Raw genomic sequence first — 22,772 nt, 5'->3', positions numbered from 1 at the left:
TAGATGCAGATGCCATGGTACAATGTTACTAAGCCTTTTCCTTGTGTTATAGGGTTGTTTTCCTTGATTCACACCAATTTCAGTAATCTTCCTAAACAGATTACCAGACATTTAATCATCATGAAGGGCAAAACTTTGATTATTTCCAAGTAAAGTTTTGAATTAAATGGAAATACACTGACAAGGTTTGCTAGTGGTCATGTGAGCATTCACCCATCCTCTTCATTTCCCTCCTGCAAATTCATTATGTTCCTAGCTCAAACATTTTGCATTTTTAGCTTCCAAATGGTCACAAACCTTCTTTAAACATAAGCAAAACCAGAGTCTCTCCCTATTAATTTTAAATAAGCTTTATTTTTACTTATCATGGTAAATACAAATAATTGCATATTACTTAAATAATGTAGGTATTTGCATAAAAGAAAATTGCCCAAAAGCTTTAAGAAACGCAATCCTTTTAACAATACTTTCTTTATTGCTTCAATTCTTTTTCTCATTTTCTATCATAACTAGAAAAATACTGATTTGTCAAAAACTTCAACTCTTCCTTAACCTACTAACAATTCAAAATTAAAATTCATATAGATAATAATTATGAATAAAACAAGAAACATAATTCCAGATCCTGGCAGATTTATATATGGCTGTGAAATTGTCCATATCTCATTTCAAAGTGAAATTACATTATCTCATTTCAAAGTGAAATTACATTAAAACATACTTTTTCAGTGTTTGTTCTTTTGATTTCTGTGTCAAATTTTATTTCTGCTCCGATGCTAAGATGTTTCCATTGAATACACCTGACAAGTTCCTAGGAAATTCAATTCTATTCTATGACAACCAGTTTGTACCAATCATTTTTAAAAGCTAATAAATAAAAAATATATAAACTTTGTGACCTTTATTTTTATGTATCATTATTTTTTGCTTATTTATCAGGTATAGAAGTTAAGATAATTTATATAATCACCAGAGAACAAAATAATTAGCTGTAACCTATGATTAATCTAAAACAAAAAGTTGTTATTTAGAATGTTTTCAGAGTTCACTGGATACAAATGGTTTTATCTCAAGAAGTCTGTTATTCTTTCCCAATATGATATTAACTATTTTCAGAATGATTCTCCTATGGTGCACAACATCTTTGCTTGGATTCTATCTGCTCTAGTTTGGCTCCCTCATGAACTTTAATATGATCATATTTATAGCAATTCCAACAGCAGTTCATAAATAAAAAGCACTCTTTTATATTCAAAGATTTTTACAACCATCCATTTTTACCTGCATGAAAAGAACAGCATCTTTACAGACTCAAATATCCTATGCTTCCCTAACATAAAGAGTCTAATAATTTCCTGCCATAGGAAAACATGAAACTAGTTAACACATATCTCAAGAGGCCAATGACCAAGAAACACTGCAAACATATAGCTGAGAAGCAGCTAGTTGCTCAGGGACATTTTCTCTAGAGAACCATTTGTTCGTGCCCATAACACTGAAAATTTTTGAAATTCATATTATGATGTTAAGGAAAAAGAGGGAAACAGAAATAGAATTATTGTAGCATTGCTATGCTATTTAAATAAAATAATTCACACTATAATTAAACTCTGACTATAAGTAAATACTAATCCATAAACAACAAGCAACTCTAAAATGTGCACTAAATTAACAGTATAATTTGGGAGGCAAAGTCTATTCATTAAATATTCATTTTAAGTAAAAGAACAATCTTATAACTATGAACATAGATTTACTTACAAAATTCAATACAGTGAATAACATGAATGGGATTACTTAAACATGTCAATTTTTTAAAGGAGGCTGGAGAGATTGCTCAATGGTAAAGAACATTTGTTCTTGAAGATACCCCACATGGCTGTTCATAACTGGGTGAGTTAGCTGTGGCAAGTACTAGAACTCACCAGGTAGTGACCATCAAGGAATACTGGCGAGATGACCAACCCAGCTATCACCTAGGCCCAGAACCAGGGTTATGAATTGGCCCACCTCAGCATCCACCCAATCTATGAACTGTTGGCACATGTGAAAGAGACAAACCTACAGATCCAAACCAGCAATCTCCACAACACACAGTAACAACTGGAATCCAAGAGGAGTCCCAGTAAAAGCCCATTATTGGTGGCATAGCAGGAGCCAGAGGGCTGGAGCCAGACCAATGACTCTTGGCAATGAAAACTTGCAAGTAAAGATGAATGGACTAAAGAATTAACTGTGTAACTCAATCGACCACACTACAGCTTCCTCACAAAACCAGACTCTCTTTTTTCATTTGTTTGTTGTTTGGTTTAGTTCGGCTTCTTTGTTTAGTTTGATTTTTGGCTTTTCTTTTAAATTTGGTTTGGTTTTGTTTGGGGGTGGTGCAAGGGCAGAGGGCATCCCCCATTACTGGGAATCTTTACCAGGCTCACCCTTGTGGACTCCTGGGAGTTTCCTTGCCCCCAAAATGCCCCACAATTCCAGTCATCTCTCCCAGTACTCCACGCCCTACCTAATCTCTCTGGTACCCATCCCCTCATATCCCCAGTCCACCCATGAAATATATTCTCTTTCCATTGCACAGGGAGATCCCTGTGACCCTCCCCAACCCTTGAACCCTTATTACTTAGCCTCTCTTGGTATGTGATTTGTAGCATGATAATCCTTTGCTGTAAGCTAACATACTCTTATTGAGTACATACCATGTTTGTCTTTCTGGATCTAGGTTACTTCACTCAGGGTGATATTTTTTCTAGTACATCCATTTGCCTGCAAAGATTATGATGCCATTGTTTTTAGCAGCTAAATAAAGCTCCACTGTGTAAGTGTGTCACAATGTGTCACATATTCTTTACCTTTTTTTTTTTTTTGGTAAAGGACATCTAAATTGTTTCCAGTTTCTGGCTATTAGGAATAAAGCTGATATGAATATAGTTATAGAAGTGTCTTTTGTGTTGGTAAGGAGCATCCTTTGAATATATGCCCAGTAGTATTATAGCTGGAACTTCACATAGATATATTCCATATTTTCTGAGAACCTGCGGTATTGATTTCCAAAGTGGATATACAAGTTTTCATTCTCACCAGTAATGGAAGAGTGTTGAGTGTTCCCTTTGATCCACATCCTTGCCAACATGAGTTGTTGCCTTTATTTTTAATCTAAACCATTCTAACAGGTGTAAAATGGAATCTCATTATATTTTGATTGGCATTTCCTTGATGTCAAAAATGATGTACAATTCTAAGTGATTTTTAGCCGTTTAAAAAAGATTACTCTACTGAAAATTCTCAGCTTAGATCTACATCTCATTTTTTAATTGGAGTGTTTGGTTTTTTTAATTTATTATTTTACATGTTGATCCAAGTTCCCTCTCCCTTCCTCCCTCCCTCCCTCCCTTTTACCCTCTATGCTCCATCATATGCATCCTGACCACCCTCCCGTCCCATACCCCCTCCCCAATTCCACATGTAGGGCAATGCCATCCAGGTGGGGTAATGTAGATCTGTCAGTTCATTTGAAGTAGGGACTAGGACTTCACTCCTGTCTCTAGGTTAAGGCAGTTATCCCTCCATGGGGGATATGTTCACAAAGTCCTTTTGTGCACCAGGGATACATCATTCTTCCACTGTCTGAGAGCCCTTAAACTGCTCAGTCCTTCTGGCTGAGACCCATATTCAGGGGGGCCTGAGTCAGTCCCATGCTGGATTCCGAGCTATCAGTCTGGGGGCCCGTTAGCTCCTCCTTGTTCAGGTCAGCTGTCTCTATGTCTTTCTGCAACCTGGTCTTGTCCTCTCCATCGGCATCTGGATTCTAGTTCAATTTGGTTGTTTCCTTCTGTTTCCAACAGGTACTAGATGAGGGCTCCATGATGGTGGATAAGTTAGTTGTTGATCTCACTATCTGGGAAGGGCATTTATGGTACCCTTTCCACAGTTGATCAAATTGTTAGTTGGCAACAGTCTTGTAGTCTCTTGTAGTCTTGTAGTCTCTACAAGTCTTTAGATTCAGTTTTTTTCTTCAAACCAATATTGGCTCCCTCTTTTATGTTCTCTCTCGTACTCTCTCTCTCTCACTCTCTCTCTCCTGTCTTCTATTCCTACCCTGACTCAATCGTCCTAGTCTCACATGTTTTCCTTTCCTCCCACTCTCTCCTACTTCCCTCTCCATTCACTGCCCCCACACACATTAAAATCCCATCACAATTCCTCACTGACGTTTCAAGGATAAAAATCAACTTTATATGGAAAAAGAAAAGACCCAGGAGAGCCAAAACAACCCTGTACAATAAAAGAACTTCAGGAGCATCACCATTCCTGACTTTAAGTTCTACTATAGAGCTATAGTTTTGAAAACAGCCTGGTATTGGCATAAAAATTGACAGGTAGACCAATGGAATCGAATTGAAAATCCTGATATTAACCCACACACCTATGATCACCTGATTTTCGATAAAACAGCTAAAATTATACAATGGGGCAAAGACAGCATCTTCAACAAATGGTGCTGGCACAATTGGATGAGGGTGTGTAGAAGACTGCAGATAGACCCATGTCTGTCGCCATGCACAAAACTCAACTCCAAATGGATCAAAGACCTCAACATCAATCCAGCCACATTGAACCTCTTAGAAGACAAAGTATGAGGTACCCTAAAACAAATTGGTATAGGAGACTGCTTCATGAACATAACTCCAGGGGCACAGACACTGAGAGCAACAATTAATAAATGGGACCACTTCAATCTTAGAAGCTTCTGTAAGGTAAAGGACACAGTGGACAAGACCAAACGGCAGCCCACAGACTGGGAAAAGATTTTCACCAATCCTATATCCAACAAAGGGCTAATCTCCAAAATATACAAAGAACTCAAGAAACTAGTCAACAAAACACCAACAATCCTATTAAAAAATGGGATACAGAACTGAAGAAAGAATTCTCAATAGAAGAAATCAAAAAGGCTGAGAGACACTTAAGAAATGCTCAACATCCTTAGCTATCAGGGAAATGCAAATCAAAACATCTTTGAGATACCATCTTACCCCTGCCAGAATGGCTAAAATTAGGAGCACCAATGACAACTCATGCTGAGAGGATGTGGAGAAAGGGGAACACTCCTCCACTGCTGGTGGGAGTGCAAAATCGTACAGCCATTTTGAAGATCAGTATGGCAGTTCCTCAGGGAAAATGGGAATTAGTTTACCACAGGACCCGGCAATCCCCCTCTTAGGCATATATCCAAATGATCCAAATCCATGCAACAAAGACATCTGTTCAACTATGTTCATAGCAGCATTATTTGTAATAGCAAGAACCTGGAAGCAACCTAGATGCCCCTCAATTGAGGAATAGATAAGATGTGGCACATCTACACAATGGAATACTACTCTGCAGAAAAAAAATAATGGAAACTTGAAATCGCAGGCAAGTGGGCGGCACTTGAAGAATCCATCCTGAATGAGGTAACCCAGTCAAAAAGAGGAACATGGTATGTACTCACTCATATATGGTTTTTAGACCCAGAGCAAAGGATCCCCACCATATAATTCCTACCACCAGAGGAACTAGGATACAAGGTATATTCTAAGGGATTATTTGGTTTTTTGATGTCTGGTTTCTTGAGTTCTTCATATATTTTGGAGATCAACTTTTTGTCAGAGGTGGGGTTGGTGAATATCTTTCCATTCTGTAGACTTCTGTTTTGTCTTGTTGACTCTTTCCTTTGCCTTACTGAAGCTTCTCAGTTTCAAGAGGTCCCATATATTGTCAATCTTAGTTTCTGTGCTACTGGTGTTATATTCAGGAAAATGTCTTATAGTGATATTGTGTTTGTAATCTAACAAATAAAGCTTTGCCTAAAGACTGATGTGCAGAGCTAAGCCACTAGTTAGCCACACACCTAAGCCACTAGTTAGCAGTGGTGGCCACACCTTTAATCCCAGCACTATTTAGCAATGTAAGGTGGGAAAAGACAGGAATTCAGTGAAGTCGAGTTTTGGTGAAGACAGGTAGATGCTGTCTAGAGACAATTTGATAACAGGATTGCCCCTTTGGTCTGAGCATTAGTCAAGGTTGGAACTTTCAAGTGGCTGGCCACTTTTCTTTTCTATTTTCAGCATTTACCCTATACCTGACTCTGGGTTTTTATTATTAAAGCCAAGTATTATGGGTGCCATTGTGCACAGATTGGCCAGGTGTCCATTGCAACAGTAGAAGTCTGAGAAGGTGTCAAGATGGGTGTCTAGTGTGGCAAAAGTCTGAGAAGGGTGTCAAGGGGAAATCCACAGTCCAAGGGGAGACAGAGACAGCTCTCTGGACAACATAGGAGATCATGCTGAAGAAGCACACAGGGCAGGAACTGCCTGAAAGCAGAGCCAACTGGTCCCTGGTGGTTAAGTCCATTGGTGTTTGGATCCGAGGTCTCTCTGGACTTTGGGGCCTGTGGAGTTTGGGCGGCAGCTGGAGACTGTTGTAGAGATGCTGCAAGAGGAAAATCCCAGACTTGGTCAGAGGGCTTAGAGAAAGATAGGAAAATCCAGCCCGTGGTGGGTGACTCTGGCAGGTGCAGCTCATGTGTGCAGCCACAGCAAGAAGCTATCACATGAATTCATGCCTAAAAAGTTGGACTCCAAGTGAAGCATAAATCTAGTTAATCGTTATCAATAAAAATCAGGAGCCAATTATCTGGGTAAGAACCTGAAAGAACAGAGCAGCCACCAGTCGCCTCCTACCTCTTCTGTTCCTAAAGGCCAAGAGCCTCTCTCACTTTACTACTTCCTATCTCTCTCTGCTTACAGTCCTCCAAACCTCTATGCTTAATTTTGGTCAACTAGTGGCTGGCTCCACCCTCTGACTCCAAGCAAAATTTGTCAGAACACAAATGAAATTATCATACAACATTCAGTGGTATTTAAATATATTTTTTCTCAAAGAGAATTATAATTATAATTAGTTAAGTGTAGCTTATTGGTTACAAGATATTTGATCACACTGTGAGGCCCAAAATGGCATTATTCACTAGGAAAACCTATTTCTACTTTTGGTGTGGCTCAGCCACAGCACATACCTCTAATCCAAGAACTTTATACTATAATAAACTTTCTACTATAATAAACAGATTAATGTCAACCACAGGTCAAGAGAAAGAGCAAGCAACCAGTTGGCAGGAAGTAGGGAAATAACCATACAGATTAATAGGGAGGCAGGAGAATGGATAGAGAGACTCTCAGGAAGTAGAGGAAAAGGATATTCAGCTTGGGTTTTATTTTGTTTTGTTTTGTTTTGTTAGATGGAGAAAAGTGCTTTCTGGGATGGTAGAGGAGGAGGAGGCTCAATTGGGTGATTTTCTCTGAGTCTTGGAGTACACAGGCTTCACACCAGCTTCTGGCTCCCAAGTCTTTATTGGTAAAATCAAAAAACTGAGATTTTGATAAAAAGCAACAATTACGTATTCCTTCTAAACTAGATACAATGCCCATAGATTGCAGGCCTATACATTTTCAGAATATTCCCAAAAATTCCCTTTTTTTCCAGTAATGTCTATTGTAACATATCCTTTGAATAATACAAGCATCTTGTTGGCATGCTAATATTTTTCTGGAGAACTCTCCATATATTCATTCATCTAAAGTATCCTTCATTCAACCAACATGGTATGAGTTTCCTCTGCTCCTAAGAACTTTTCATCTTTTCTCTTTGTAATAATAGCCACTATATTTGAGGCATACAAACACACTGGAAGAAAGAAAATATTTATTAAATAGTTGATGTGGGATAATCCTTCTGTCTTCAATATATAAATATTGCACTCATTGGTTAATAATAAAGCTGATTTGGCCTATAGCAAAGCAGAATAAGGCTAGACAAGAAAGCCAAACTGGAAATACAGGGAGGAAGAAGGGTGGAATAAGGGGACATTTGAGTCATCCCCTATGGAAGCAAGATGCTGGATTAAATTAGGTTGTAAGAGCTAATAATTTAAGTTATAACACCTAGTTAATAATGCTGAACTACAGGCTGAGAATTTTGTAATTAATATAACCTTCTGTGTGATTATTTGGGGCCAGACAGTTGGGACAATAAATAAGTTCTACTTCCTTTTACAACTAGTGGATGTGTATTCCATATCAGGTGTCACTTCTTCCCTCCTGGGTTGTTGGAAAACATGGCAATGACCTTGGAGACTGTCAATTATACTTTTCCATAGGAATTATCTTGAAGCATTAATATCTGAAGAATAATGGAATTTGTAGAAATGGAGGACACAGTATGAATGTAAATTTTAAAATATAAAAATGTCTTACTAAACCAGGCATTGATGGCATACACCTTTAATCCCAGCACTTGGGAAGCAGAGGCAGGCAGATCTCTATGAAATCAAGACCAGCCTGGTCTACAAGAGCTAGTTCCAGGACAGGCTCAAAGCTACACAGGGAATCCTTGTCACAAAAAAAAAAAATCTTATTCAATATATTCACAGAGAGTTGCTTGAAAATTTTGTGAATGTAACATAACATTGCCTCTTCTACTTAGTACTTAGCATTCAATTATTTGACTATATTTCTTTTTTTTTTTTTTTAATCCCGATGAAAATCTCTACAGTCTAAAGACTTGGGCTTAGGATTTTATGGAACTGGAAGACACAAACTGCCAATGTGAGTGATAGTTTAATGTGCACTCATTTGCTGACTCTTCACTATCTTCATTGCTTATTCTAGAATAGTTAACGCTTGTCTAGCATGTCTGCCTCTCAGGTTGCTGAGGTCCTGACTTTCTCATCAGTTACTTTTATCACTCATTCTGAGGAAAAAGTTATTTCTAAACATTTATTTGTAAGATGCTGTTTTTCTTCCCTTCTTTTGTTCTTTTTATTCCCTGGGTGACACTATAGAATAAGGCTCTTTGTTTTGGAAAAGGTGATGAACTCTGTGAGAATGTGAATTGTTCTCCTCTAACCCAGAACAAATTCTCCACTTAGAGCATTACCATATACGTAAAAGACAGGTGTGAACAGATAATTCACAGTAGAGAAGTATCAGTCCAACCTAACTATGGACAGAGGATCTGTCTATAACACTTGGTCATAACATATTTGCTGTTAATTTAAGCTACAATTTAATTCTTGACATGTTTGTTCTAAAAGAAGCAGAAGAGGATCAAATGAACATGGATAACTTTTGTTCACGTTTGAAAAAGATATTTACAAAAAAATCCTAGATAAAATAAAGCTAGAATGCTTATCACAAAAAGCATTACAATATGTCCATATTTTCAATTCAATACCCCTTTATAATTTTTCATATCCTCTTAGTTTCTCATAGCCATAAATTTCTAGCTTATACTTTTAGCTTCTTGTTCTATAGAGTCTTGATTTGTGGCCCTTCTTTTTTTTTATTTTATTTTATTTTATATAACAAAGTCCAATTAAATGAAAACAAACATTTATACACAATGTTTGGGAATTTGGGCGTCGTTCTTTCTAAACTACTTCCTGCTGGTAAGGGCACTGCCATGGGGGATTCGAAGAAGATTCAGAAATCCTGGCTGTAGTCTGTAAGTGCCCCTTACTTCTAAACATCAACAAAACTAATTTTCTGTTTTTCCTCATTGAGAATTATGGCTCTCATATGATTGAAGCTTCTCATTGTGTCTTAGTTCTTAAGAGTGTGATTCCCATCTGAGGACAAATTCTGCTGAACTGACATAGCAGTTTCATTACCTTACTTTCCAAACAAGACTGACACTTGCATAGAACAATATCAGTCATTGCTGGAAGTAGAGTCATCCATTGTTCTTCATTCATATTAATAATCAATTAGTTACCTGCACTGGGCCCCACAATCACCCTGCATGCAATTTGAATGGAAGAGTAAGAGGCTCATGGGGCTCTACTCTTTACTGGCTATTAGTAGATTCTGGAAAAGGAAGAATCATGGTCTCCTGCTGTGTGTGTACCCATTGCTGAGCCCGCCAGCCTCCAACAGAGAGCTCTAGACACATAGTTACACCTGATTAGACTAACTGATCACAAAACACAATGAGTAGATACTAAGATAAAAAGGGATTTGTGGGGGGGAGGGGTAGATGAGATTGTAGGTATATGGAAGATGGTAAAGGATGAGGGATGAGAGCGAACATCATACATGTGTATATATATGGATTTCTATGAAGAAATTGATGACAAAGCACTATTATTAGCAAACAAAATTTAATATTTTAAAAAGCACCTTTTCCCTTGATGACACTATTGCAAACATAAAAAAACCAAGATGTGTCAGTAAATTAAAGACAAAAGAATTCCAGAGTAAAATGAGGAACTGATACACAAAGGCTAACAAATTTCTTTTAGCTTGCCTCTATTCTATGGCACTAATTTCCTGTGTGGAAGTTAGTGAGTACAAGTGTCTTCAGAGCTTGCTTGACCTCTGTAGATTCTCAAGTGTCGTAGTCTCTATTTTTTCCTTTATTGGATATACACTTACATATAAACAGGGTTAAATGATCGAGTGACCCAAATACATAAGCATAGGAAAAGTTCTGTACCTAGTCTCTGTGAAAGATCTATAAAACATCACTGTGAAATAACAAGGTGTCTTTAGCATTTTCAATTTGAGTGATTGCTTTACAAGACACCTCTTTTGCTGAAAAGTAATGTTTTCCCTCTGTGTCCTTCAGGTAGTAGTCACCTCATGATCAGATGTGCACAAGTTGATGGATGGAGGAAATCACACCATGGTATCAGAATTTGTGTTGCTGGGCCTCACCAATTCACAGGGAGTTCAGATTCTCCTTTTTCTGTTCTTCACAGTATTTTATGTAGCAAGCATGATGGGAAACCTCGTTGTGCTCACAATCATCTCAGACCACCACCTGCACTCCCCGATGTACTTCCTGCTAGCAAACCTCTCCTTCATAGATACAGGTGTGTCTAGCATTGCTACTCCAAAGATGATTTCTGACCTCTTCAGAAAATGCAGAGTCATCTCCTTGAATGGATGCATCACTCAGATGTTCTTCATTCATGCTGTCGGGGGAACAGAGATGGTGCTGCTCATAGTTATGGCCTATGACCGCTATATCAGCATCTGTAAGCCCCTCCACTACCTCACTATCAAGAGCCTAAGGATGTGCATTTTTCTCTTGGCTCTGGCTTGGACCATTGGCTTTATCCATTCTGTGGCCCAACTGGCTTTTATTGTAAACTTACCCTTCTGTGGAGCTAATAAAATGGATAGCTTTTACTGTGATTTCCCTCGGTTCATCAAACTTGCATGTACAGACACATACACATTGGAGTTCCTGGTCACTGCCAACAGTGGTTTCATCTCCATGGCCACCTTCTTCATCCTCCTTGTGTCTTACATCTTCATCCTGGTCACAGTTCGTAAACACTCCTCAGGTATGTCCTCCAAGGCCCTCTCCACCCTCTCAGCTCACAACACTGTGGTGACTTGGTTATATAAAGTAAATAAATAAAAATAAATAAATACATAAATGAAATAAAATGAATAAATAAATAAATAAAAAGAAACCAGAAAAACAATACAAAAAAATCATTGCAACAAAGAGTAGGTTTTTTTTTTAAATCAACAATATAGACAAACGTTTATCCAAAATAACGAAAAAGCAGGGAGAAAACATGCAAACTAACAATGTCAGAAACAAAAAGGGACACATAACAACGGACACAGAGGATATCCAGATAATTTTCAGGTAATAATTTGAAAACCTTTACTCCAAAAAAATTGAAAATTCAAAGGATATGGACAAATTTCTGGATAACTATCACTTACCAAAATTAAATCAAGAACAGACAAACAACTTAAATAGACCTATAACCAGCAATGTAATAGAAGCAGTCATCAAAAGCCTTCCAACCAAAAAAAGTCCAGGGTCAGATGGATTCAGTGCAGAATTCTACCAGACATCTAAGAAAGAACTAATACCAATACCACTCAAATTATTTCACAAAATAGAAACAGAAGGTTCATTGCAAAACTCTTTCTACAAGGCCACAATAACCTTGGTACCCAAGCCTTAAAAAGACACAACTAGACAGGAAACTACAGACCAATATCCCTGATGAGCATACATGCAAAAAAATACTCGATAAAATACTGGCAATCTGAATTCAAGAATACATCAGAAAAATCATCCACCATGACCAAGTAGGCTTCATTCCTGGAATGCAGGGATGGGATGGTTTAACATATGAAAATATATCAATGTGATCCACTATATAAACAAACCGAAATAGAAAAGCTATATAATCATCTCCCTAGATGCTGAAAAAGCCTTCGACAAAATTCAACACCCTTTCATGATAAAGGTCTCGGAGAGATCAGGGATAACAGGAACATATCTAAGCATAGTAAGAGCAATATACAGCAAACCAACAGCCAACATCAAACTGAATGGAGAGAAGCTTAAGGCGATTCCTCTAAAATCAAGAACAAGACATGGCTGCCCTCTCACTCCATATCTCTTCAATATTATACCTGAAGTTCTTGCTAAAGCTATAAGACAACAAAAGGAATCAAAGGGATCCAAATTGGAAAGGAAGAAGTCAAACTGTCTCTAGTTGCTGATGATAGCATAGTTTACATAAGCGACCCAATAAACTCTACCAGGGAACTCCTACAGCTGGTAAACATGTTTTTTTTCAGACGACAAAGAGACAGAGAAAGAAATCAGAGAAACATCACCCTTTACAATAGCCACAAGTAACATAAAGTATCTTGGGGTAATGCTTAGCAAGCAAGTGAAGACCTATATAATAAGAACTTTGTGGCATTAAACAAAGACATTAAAGAAGATAGCGGAAAAAGGAAAGATATCCCATGCTCTTGGATAGGTAGGATAAACATAATAAACATGGCAATCTTGCCAAAAGCAATCTACAGATTCAATGAAATCCCCATTAAAATCCCACCACAATTCTCCACTGACCTTGAAAGGATAATAATCAACTTTACATGGAAAAACAAATGACGCAGGATGGCCAAAACAACACTATACAATAAAAGAAGTTCAGGAGGCATCACCATTCCTGACTTTATGCTCTACTACAGAGCTATAGTTCTGAAAACATCCTGGTATTAGCACAAAAATAGACAGGAGGACCAACAGAATATAAATGAAAATCCTGATATTAACCCACACACCTATGAACACCTGATTTTCGACAAAACAGCGAAAAGAATACAAATGGACGAGGATAGCGTTTTCAACAAATGGTGCTGGCACAATTGGATGATGGTTTGTAGAAGACTACAGATAGACCATGTCTGTCACAATGCACAAAACTCAAGTCAGAATGGATCAAAGGCCTCATCATAAACCCAGCCACAATGAACCTCTTAGAAGAGAAAGTATGAGGTACCCTTGAACAAATTGGTATAGGAGACTGCTTCCTGAACATAACTCCAGGGGCACAGACACTGAGAGCAACAATTAGTAAATGGTACCGCTTCAACCTTAGAAGCTTCTTTAAGGCAAAGCACAGTAGACAACACCAAATGGCAGCCCACAGACTGGGAAAAGATTTTCACTAATCCAACAAAGGGCTGATCTCCAAAATATACAAAGAACTCAAGAAACTAGTCAAAAAAAAACACCCAATAACCCTATTAAAAAATGGGGTACAAAACTAAAGAAAGAATTCTCAATAGAGGAAATCAAAAAGGCTGAAAGACACTTAAGAAAATGCTCCACATCCTTAGCTATCAGGGAAATGCAAATCAAAACAACTTTGAGATACCATCTTACCCCTGCCAGAATGGCTAAAATTAGAAACACCAATGACAACTCATGCTGGAGAGGATGTGGAGAAAGGGGAACAGTCCTCCACTGCTGGTGGGAGTGCAAACTCATTCAGCCATTTTGGAGATCAGTATGGTTCCTCAGGAAAATGGGGATTAGTTTACCACAGGACACAGCAATCCCCCTCTTAGGTGTATATCCAAATGATCCACATCCATGCAACAAAGACATGAGCTCAACTATGTTCACAGTAGCATTTGTAATAGCAAGAACCTGGAAGCAACCTAGATGTCCCTCAACTGAAGAATGGATAAAGAAGATGTGGCACATCTACACAATGGAATACTATTCTGCAGAAAAAATAATGGAATATTGCAATTCACAAGCAAGTGGGCGGCAGTTGAAGAAACCATTCTGAATGAGATAAACCAGTCACAAAAAGAGGAACATGGTATGTACTCGTTCATATATGGATTTTAGACCTATAGCAAAGGACCACCAGCTTATAATTAAGACCACCAGAGGAACTAGGATAAAGGTATATTCTAAGAGATTCATATAAAGTCCCTCACAGAAAGGGAAGGGAGAAATCCGGCAGAGCACAGGGGAACTGGGGGGGGGGGCAGTGAATGGAGAGAGATGTAGGAGGAAGAGAGGGAGAGGAGAGGATAACACATGCAACTAGGAAGATTGAGTCAGGGTAGGAATAGAAAATAGGAGAGAGACAGACACACACACACAGAGAGAGAGAGAGAGAGAGAGAGAGAGAGAGAGAGAGAGAGAGAGAGGAGAACATAAAAGAGGGAGCCACTATTGGTTTGAAGAGAAAATTTAACTGAAAGAAATGTCTAGAGACCTACAAGACTGCTGCCAACTAACAATTTGAGCATCCGTGGAGAGGCTACCATAAATGCCCTTCCCGGAGAGAGATCAACAACTAACTTAACCATGGAACCCTCATTTAGTACCTGTTGGAAACAGAAGCAAACACCCATACCTAAACACTGAGTCAAACTAGAATCCAGAAGCAAGTGGAGAGGACAAGACCAGGTTGCAGAAACACATAGAGACAGCTGACCTGGACAAGGAAGAGAGCTAATGGGCTCCCAGACTGATGGCTGGGACTGACTCAGGCCTCCCTAAATATGAGTCTCTGTAACGAGTACGGTTTTTCTGCCTGCCGCTTGGTCTTGTCCTGCTGCTGCGCCAGCCCCAAATAATACACAGAGACTCTGTATTTGATACAATCTGTTGGCCCGGTTACTTGTTTCTTATCGGCTAGCTCTGCCTTAATTATTAACCCATTTCTGCTGATCTATGTATTTTCACATGGCCTTCTCTTACCGGGGAGGCGGCTGGCGTCCAGCTCTCTCCTGACTCTCCATCTTGACTCCTCCTTACTACTTCCTATTTCGTCCTTGTCTCCTAGTCCCTCCTATCTTCCTTTCCTATTGGCCAACAGTGCTTTATTATTAACCAGTATGAGAAACATACAGAATGACCTCTCCCATCAAGTCTCAGCCAGAATGACTGAGAAGTCTAAGGGACCTCAGACAGTGGAACCAGGATGTATTCCTGATGCACAAAAGTACCTTGAGAACACATCCCCCATGGAGGGATACTATCTTTACCTAGAGACAGGAGAGAAGCCCTAGTCCCTACTTCAAATGACCTGACAGACCTACCTGACCCCACCTAGATGGCATTGCCCTACATGATGAATTGAGGTGGGAGGATAGGAGGGGAGAGTGGTCAGGGTGCGTGTGATGGGGCACAGAGGATAAAAGGGAGGAAGGGAGGAAGGGACTGAGGGAGGAAGGTAGGGAGGGAGAGAGAACTGGGATCGACATGTTAAATAATAAATTAAATTAAATTAAAATGTGATTTTGTATCATCTACATCATCCATGCCACTATTGTGCTAATGGGCATAACTTATCAGGCCAGTTGATATTTTAGCTTATGAGGTTCACAGTTTGGTGGGTATGGATATCAATTACTTTTCTCCCACAACAACCTACAGAATATTTTCTGGGAAAATGAAAGTTAGCCCATAAGAAGACACTTCCAGGTGACCATCAATTTGATACTCCATGTCCTATGACCAAAGTGTACAGTATCTTTAACAACAGTGTCTAACATCAAGTTCTGCTGGGCAACCCAAAGCAACAGCAATACCTGTGCTGTTCTGGAGTTTGAACAACCCTTTAGCCAACTTCTTGAAGACAGAAACTTTGCACCTGGCACTGAGATTTTTGTTTAATGACCAAGGCCTCCAGGAAAATCATTGACCACCCAAGTGGGTAATTCTAATTAAACTGTTTTTGTTGATACAAATGTTATTCTAATATAACTCATTGAGTTTATATAATGTGACTTGTATGTATGTTTTCAGGGATGGACATTAGGCATTTGGCCAAATAATTGGTGTGTTCTTCTCTTGTATAAAACAGTAGATTTCAATATGGCATATGGCTTTTTCAAACTCTATCAATGATAACTATATCTTTTCCAACCCACTCCTGTCTACCACCCTCCTACCATCTCTCCTACTTTGTATGGAATATAATATATCCATTGTTACAAAAGGTGAGATTTCATACACCCCTAGGAATTGATCATTTCCAAAAGAAGGATCAAAGAGACTGAGAAAATGGCTGCCTGCTTGTTCTGCGTGCAGGAAGACCTGAGTTTAGATGTCCAGCACCTGTTTAAACAGACAAGCACAATGCCATGTATCAAAATTAGGTGTAGAGAAATTGAGAAAGACATACAATATCAACCTCTAACCTCCACATTTAGATAAACACATATGTGCCGCAACCACTTCCACCGGCAAGGAAGACGCAACGCTCAGACTCTTCTTTAAGCAGTTTATTCAGGAACCTTGAACACTCTTGTTCTGCTCCTCCCAGCCCCAGCAAGCCATTAAATATGCTCTCACTGCCCAATCAGCTCATGCCACCTGGTGATCCCAGATAGGCCAAAGAAGGAGGAAGCATGCCAGATCCATCAAGCACTTCCAAATAAGGCTTGTTTACAGCTAAACTCAGACTACCTGGCATCCAGCCAGGCTCCACCTTGGGACTGGCTTGTTTACAGCTAAGCTCCCAATACCTGGCATCCAGCCAGGCACCACCTTGGGGCTGTGGCTTCTCACAGTTCCCCTCACAGTTCCCCATTTTTGTTTAAAATGCAACAGGCAAGGGTAGAGGTCTGATCTCTGATGAACAAGGGACATTGTAATCCCCCCTGCCCAGTATCAGCCAAGCTAGTGCCACACCCATCCGGTATCTTTTCTCAGAGATGGGATTACGATACCAACCCATATGCAATCAGACTTGTCCTCCATGAAGCCACTAATAGCTGGCCTCAAGTGCAGTACTACGTCTTGCATCCTGATCGTGATGACTGCTTAGCTTTTAAGCACAGTTAACCAAGCAAGCCTGAGGTGATTGCCCTGCCTCCATGGCTGTGAAGGCTTGTGCAATCATGGCATTACTTCTCTGCTGTATATCCCTTATCCTACAGATACACCATAAAGCAATGAGACTGACTCTGACTAGGATAAGCATCCCTCCCAGATCATCCCTCTACAGGACTAATATTCTTATCTAAAGGCAAAAAGGGTAAATTTAAACTTAAATTGCTACTAAAAAATCTGGGGAAAACTTAGAGAGAATGTCTAATTGGCATGGGTTTAGGAAACACCGACAGGATCCCCCATCGTGGATCTGCTTCCATCTTGTTGACCAGTATCACCATCATGATCATCAGCATCAGGTCCATCACTCTGCTTGTGGACCTTGCCATCTTCAGAGGCAGGCACTCTCCTGGTCAGTCTTTCAGGAATCCACAGAGTTTCTGACTGATCCGGTGGGTAAACACAAACAGATCCTCTCACCCATGATAACACAGGGTCAGGACCCTTCCATAGTCCAGAAATGACATCTTTCCATTTTACAAATCCCTTATCAATGGGAAGGATACTGTGATGGTGATCAGCAGCTGAGCACCCATCCACATCCAATTGAAAAAAATTAAGAGTCAGTAGAGCTAGAGATATTCTCTCTTTGGGGGTGCTGTTGAAAAAAAAATAAGAGTCAGTAGAGCTAGAGATAATCTCTTTGGGGAGATGCTGCCTTGGCCTATTCCCCCTTTTTTGTTTTATTAAGCATTCCTTCAAAGTTCGGTGAGCTCCTTCAATAATGCCTTGGCCTTGTGGGTTGTAGGGAAGACCATGTCTCAAATCTATCAGCATTTGCTTGCAAAATGCAGAGAAAGATGCAGCAGTATACGCTGGTCCATTATCAGTCTTAAATTGCTACAGCATACTCCATGTAGCCCAAGCTTCTAAGCAGTAGGGAATTACATTTTGTGCCTTTTCTCCATTTAAAGGAGTAGCATGTATCCACAGAGACATGCACATACCTTAATGTGCCAAATTCAGCGATATGAGTAACATCCATCTGCCATATTCTAAGAGAGGCCAATCCTTTGGGATTAACCCCCCAAGTAGGCGGATGTAAATACACTACACAATTTTTACAAGCCTTAAGTATATCTCGAGTGGCTGCCCTGGGAATCCCGAAGCGATGCTGCAAGGTCTTTCAATTAACATGAAATTGAGAATGAAATTGCTGAGCTCTATCATTTGGTAGAGAGGCAAATATAAAATGCATCTGGGTACACTTATCCACTAATTCCTTTTTCTCACTAATTGGTCCAGGCAATCCAGTATGTGTTCTAATGTGTTGGATATAAAAGGGTTGCGAACACTTTCAAATGAGCTCTTGTAGCTGGGTTACATGTGGCTGAACAGGGCTGTTAGTATTTATTTTTCCAGCTACTTCCAAATCTCTAACCAAATTAACAATGTAACAGGAATCAGAAATTAAATTGAAGGCTTCAGAAACTTTCCTAAAAATCTGTAACATTATTTGAAACTCCACTATTTGAGGCTAGCCTGGCATAAACTGACAAATAATTGGGGTAGCTTCTCCAATTACATATGCGCCGCACCCAGTCTTAGAACCATCCATAAAAATGGTTACTGCAACTTCAATGGGTACTTTACGGGTAACTTTTGGGAAAATAACAGGATGTTCCTTTAAAAAAAAGCTCAAAATGGGGTAGTGGTTATCTATATCTCCATCAAAACTACATTTTACAATAGCCCATTCATCTAATGAGGCAATTAAAACATTTATTTGTGCAGCAGAATATGGGGTAATAAGCATTTCAGGCTGACATCCAAAAATTGTAAACATTGCTAGATCCCCATCAGAGCTAGACTAGCAATGCTGGTTGGATAATGCTCTACAGACTTAGTCACTGAGCTTTTGGGATGGATCCACTGTAACCGCATTAAAGACGCTGTGCTCAACCCTTGTTCCACCTTTTGCAATGCCACTTGGGCCTCATTATTTAACACCCGAGGAGAATTTAAATCAGGGTTGCCAATTAATATATCATATAAGGGTCTCAATTCTTGATTGGAAAGCTTCAAAAATGGCCGAATCCAATTTTTATCTCCTAATAATTTTTGAAAATCGTTTAAGGTTTGCAAGATATCTAATCTTAATGTAATTTTCTGAGGCACTACGCGGTCCTTATATATCTTGGCTCCCAAGTAATCAATAATATTGCCCTGTTGTACCTTTTCAGGGGCTATATATAGTCCCTTGTTCTCTAAGATCTTTACCAACTCTCCATATGCCTTGTATAGTAATATCAAATCTCTACTGGTCATTAAAATGTCATCCATATAGAGAAGCCATCACATCTCAGGATATCTTTCTCTAATGGGAACAATGGCATGACACATAGTGGGGCTATTAGCCATGCCCTGGGGCAGCACTACCCATTCATAACACAGATCAGGTTCTTCATGGTTAACAGAAGGCAAGGTAAAAGCAAATCTAACACTTATCTTTAGCACACAATGGGATGGAAGAGAAACAATCCTTAATGTCCACCGCTATAATGAACCAATCCTTGGGTAAAGTTGACAGTAAAGGTAAGCCATGCTGCACAGGCCCCATAACTTGCATTTACTTATTTATGGCTCTTAAATCATGCAACAACCTCCATTTCCCCAACTTTTTCTTTATCACAAAAATGGGAGAAACAAGGTGAATATGTCCTAATTTTAATTGTTCTTGAACTAGAGATTTAGCTGCAGCAAGTTTTTCAGAGGAAAGAGGCCATTGAGGTACTCAGACTGGCTCCTCTGTATTCCAGGTAATGGGAATAATGTCCTCAATGGCCCCTAGGAAAAACCCAAGCCCTGTCTAGGGGAACGAGACTTGGAACAAAATTCATGTTTAACTGATGGTAGATGTCATTCTGTATATGTTTCTCATACTGGATAATAATAAAGCACTGTTGGCCAATAGGAAAGGAAGATAGGAGGGACTAGGAGACAAGGAGGAAATAGGAAGTAGTAAGGAGGAGTCAAGATGGAGAATCTGGAGAGAGCTGGACTCCAGCCACCTCCCCGGTAAGAGAAGGCCATGTGAAAATACATAGATCAGCAGAAATGGGTTAATACTTAAAACAGAGTTAGCCAATAAGAAACTAGTACCTGGCCAACAGTATAATATCAAATACAGAGTCTCTGTGCATTATTTGGGGCTGGCGGCGTGGCAGCAGGACAAGACCAGGCGGTGGGCAGGAAACCGTACTCGTTACATTTAACCTCCTTCCAGACTCTTGGGCAGAAGACCCCCTCCAGGATCATCTAACAAAGAAGTTACATTGTATGGAGGAGGGGGCAGTTCTAGTTCCTCCTCTGATTCTGAGCTACTTTCCTCTAGACTTTCCCCGCAGCTTTCCTTTTCTGACTTCATGGAGCGCTCTTCTTTCAACTGTTATAACACTTCTTGCCTCATTTCAACAGCCCTGCAGCACTTTTGATCCTCTAATAAGCTGTGAACAAGCCTCCACATTGGTCTTGTCCCTGGTCTCAATGTTCTCTGTTCCCAGGCAAAGTCTAGGTCTTTCCCAAGCTTCTCCCAGCAACTTATGGTTAAATTATCAGAAACAGCGACTGTCTCAACCTCCATGAGGAATCTCTCTAGAGTGCTCTTCTTAATCTTTAAATTCTTAGAACGAAGCAGCACATTCAGACCCAAAAAAAATTGGGTGCAATTGAGAAGCGCCCATGGCTAAACTTGCAAAGTTTCCTTTTAAGCTTTTACTTTTGGTTCACTGAGCCGCAAACTCTTCCCACTCCCTCTTTGTCTACAGAGAAGAGCAAAATACCTGCTCTTGGTGCGGATTCCCACCTTACTTGGGAACGTACCAGTGCACTGCCCTGACTGCAGAAAGTTCTGAGTCTTTCAATGAGAGGGTTCCCCTTACGGGCCACCACTTGTCGTGACCACCTCGATCAGCAAGGAAGATGCAATGCTCAGGCTCTTCTTTAAGCAGTTTATTCAGGAACCTTGAACACTCTTCTGCTCCTCCCAGCCCCAGCAAGCCCTTAAATATGTGCTCACTGCCCAATCAGCTCATGCCACCTGGCGATCCCAGATAGGCCAAAGAAGGAGGAAGCACACCAGATCCATCAAGCACTTCCAAATAATCTCAGACTACCTGGCATCCAGCCAGGCTCCACCTTGGGGCTGGCTTGTTTACAGCTAAGTTCGGACTACCTGGAATCCAGCCAGACACCACCTTGGGGCTGTGGCTTTCCACACATATATATACTCACTGTATGCACACGCACTTTTACAACACTACTCACAAAGACACAGGGGTGGTGAGGGAGAGAGAGAGTCATTCTTTTGGCTTTGCAACAGACTTCAGTGGTTTCTAATCCAAAGAAGTATCAGGCTAATTTCCCAGCTTATAAAATGAATTTTTCTGAGTTTGCCCTACCAAATTTATGCCTTGAAGCATAGCTGCTGCTATTAAAAGACCCCCACTATGCTTATTGCCTGCTTGAGCTGCTCTCATTAATTGCCAAGGTCAAGTTATGAGAAAAGTACAGGAGGGAACCAGGTGCTGCTCTCATCCAACGCCAACCAGATATCTGTGGTCTGCAGCTTGGACTAAAGCAAGGTCAGCAGGACAGTATCCAGGATGCTGAGATAGTCATAACTGAATTCTTTGTATTCTTTGTGCCCAACCCGAATAACCAACTGTCCTTGGTTAACTACAACTGTAACCATGCTTCTGCTTCTGTAAGCCTGCTTCTTGCCACACCAACCTTATATAAACTGCATATGCTTTAACCAGGCACGCTCTCTCAGTCTCTCGAAAGACTGGGGCGTCCATAGGTACCTGTGTGTAAACAATAAATAACCTCTTGCACTTGCATCCAGTGGTCCGGTCTCATCTCTTGGGGGCAAGGGCCTTCCCCCCTGACAGGCTCCAAACTCTTGGGGTCTGCTGGGGTCTTTCACTATATCTTGCTCAGCAGGCCATTTCAATGTGAACTCGAACTGAGATTTCTCCAAGATATTCTTTTCACTATGTGAATGTATTATTCCAGAGTGTGGAAGGAAGGACTGGTGTTCCTCCTGACCTGCTTCACAGGTTTTCAATGGGCTGGTGGGGCCAGTATGGGTACTTCTTCTTGTCCAGCTTCGTTTCTGGGAAGACTTCATACAAGTCATCAATGGTCATCTGATCAAAGGGGATGATGTTCTTAAACTTTTCCAGTTGTTTCTCATAATCCTAGATCCCGACCTGAGATTCAGACATGAATGCCCCACAGTTCTTCACATCCTCCTTTTCCTCATTGTCCACCAGGGCTGTGTATTTATCCTCGGGCACTGGAACTTTCAGAGCATTATACTTCTTTTCAAAATTATCCACCAAGCCAGCTTTGGCCTTGTAATACGCCCAGTCAATCGCTGGTGGTTTCTCAGGCAGATTAGCCAACCTGTTGTGGACGGTCTCATTCCAGGACCTCAGGAAGTTTGCAATTGTCTTTTGGTTTCAGGGTATGATCTCCACAAAAGACACCAAATCAATGGTTTTTAGAGCAAGTTTATGGCCAGCCAT

General features: G+C 40.1%; 1 protein-coding gene and 1 pseudogene across 1 annotated transcript; one reads left to right on the top strand and one right to left on the bottom strand.

Annotated features, from left to right (window-relative positions):
• The first annotated feature begins 10,707 nt into the window (after positions 1-10,707).
• Positions 10,708-21,095, top strand: LOC127221709 (olfactory receptor 4F3/4F16/4F29-like). The gene is made up of 2 exons (XM_051183725.1): positions 10,708-11,460; positions 21,009-21,095. The coding sequence occupies exons 1-2, from the start codon at positions 10,708-10,710 to the stop codon at positions 21,093-21,095; spliced, it is 840 nt and encodes a 279-aa protein (XP_051039682.1).
• A 1,200-nt stretch (positions 21,096-22,295) lies between these two features.
• On the bottom strand, positions 22,296-22,772 carry LOC127221728 (ATP synthase subunit d, mitochondrial-like; annotated as a pseudogene).

The sequence above is a fragment of the Phodopus roborovskii genome, unplaced genomic scaffold (assembly GCF_943737965.1).
Source record: "Phodopus roborovskii unplaced genomic scaffold, PHOROB, whole genome shotgun sequence".
Taxonomy (NCBI): domain Eukaryota; kingdom Metazoa; phylum Chordata; class Mammalia; order Rodentia; family Cricetidae; genus Phodopus; species Phodopus roborovskii.
This window is presented reverse-complemented; position numbering and strand designations above follow the sequence as displayed.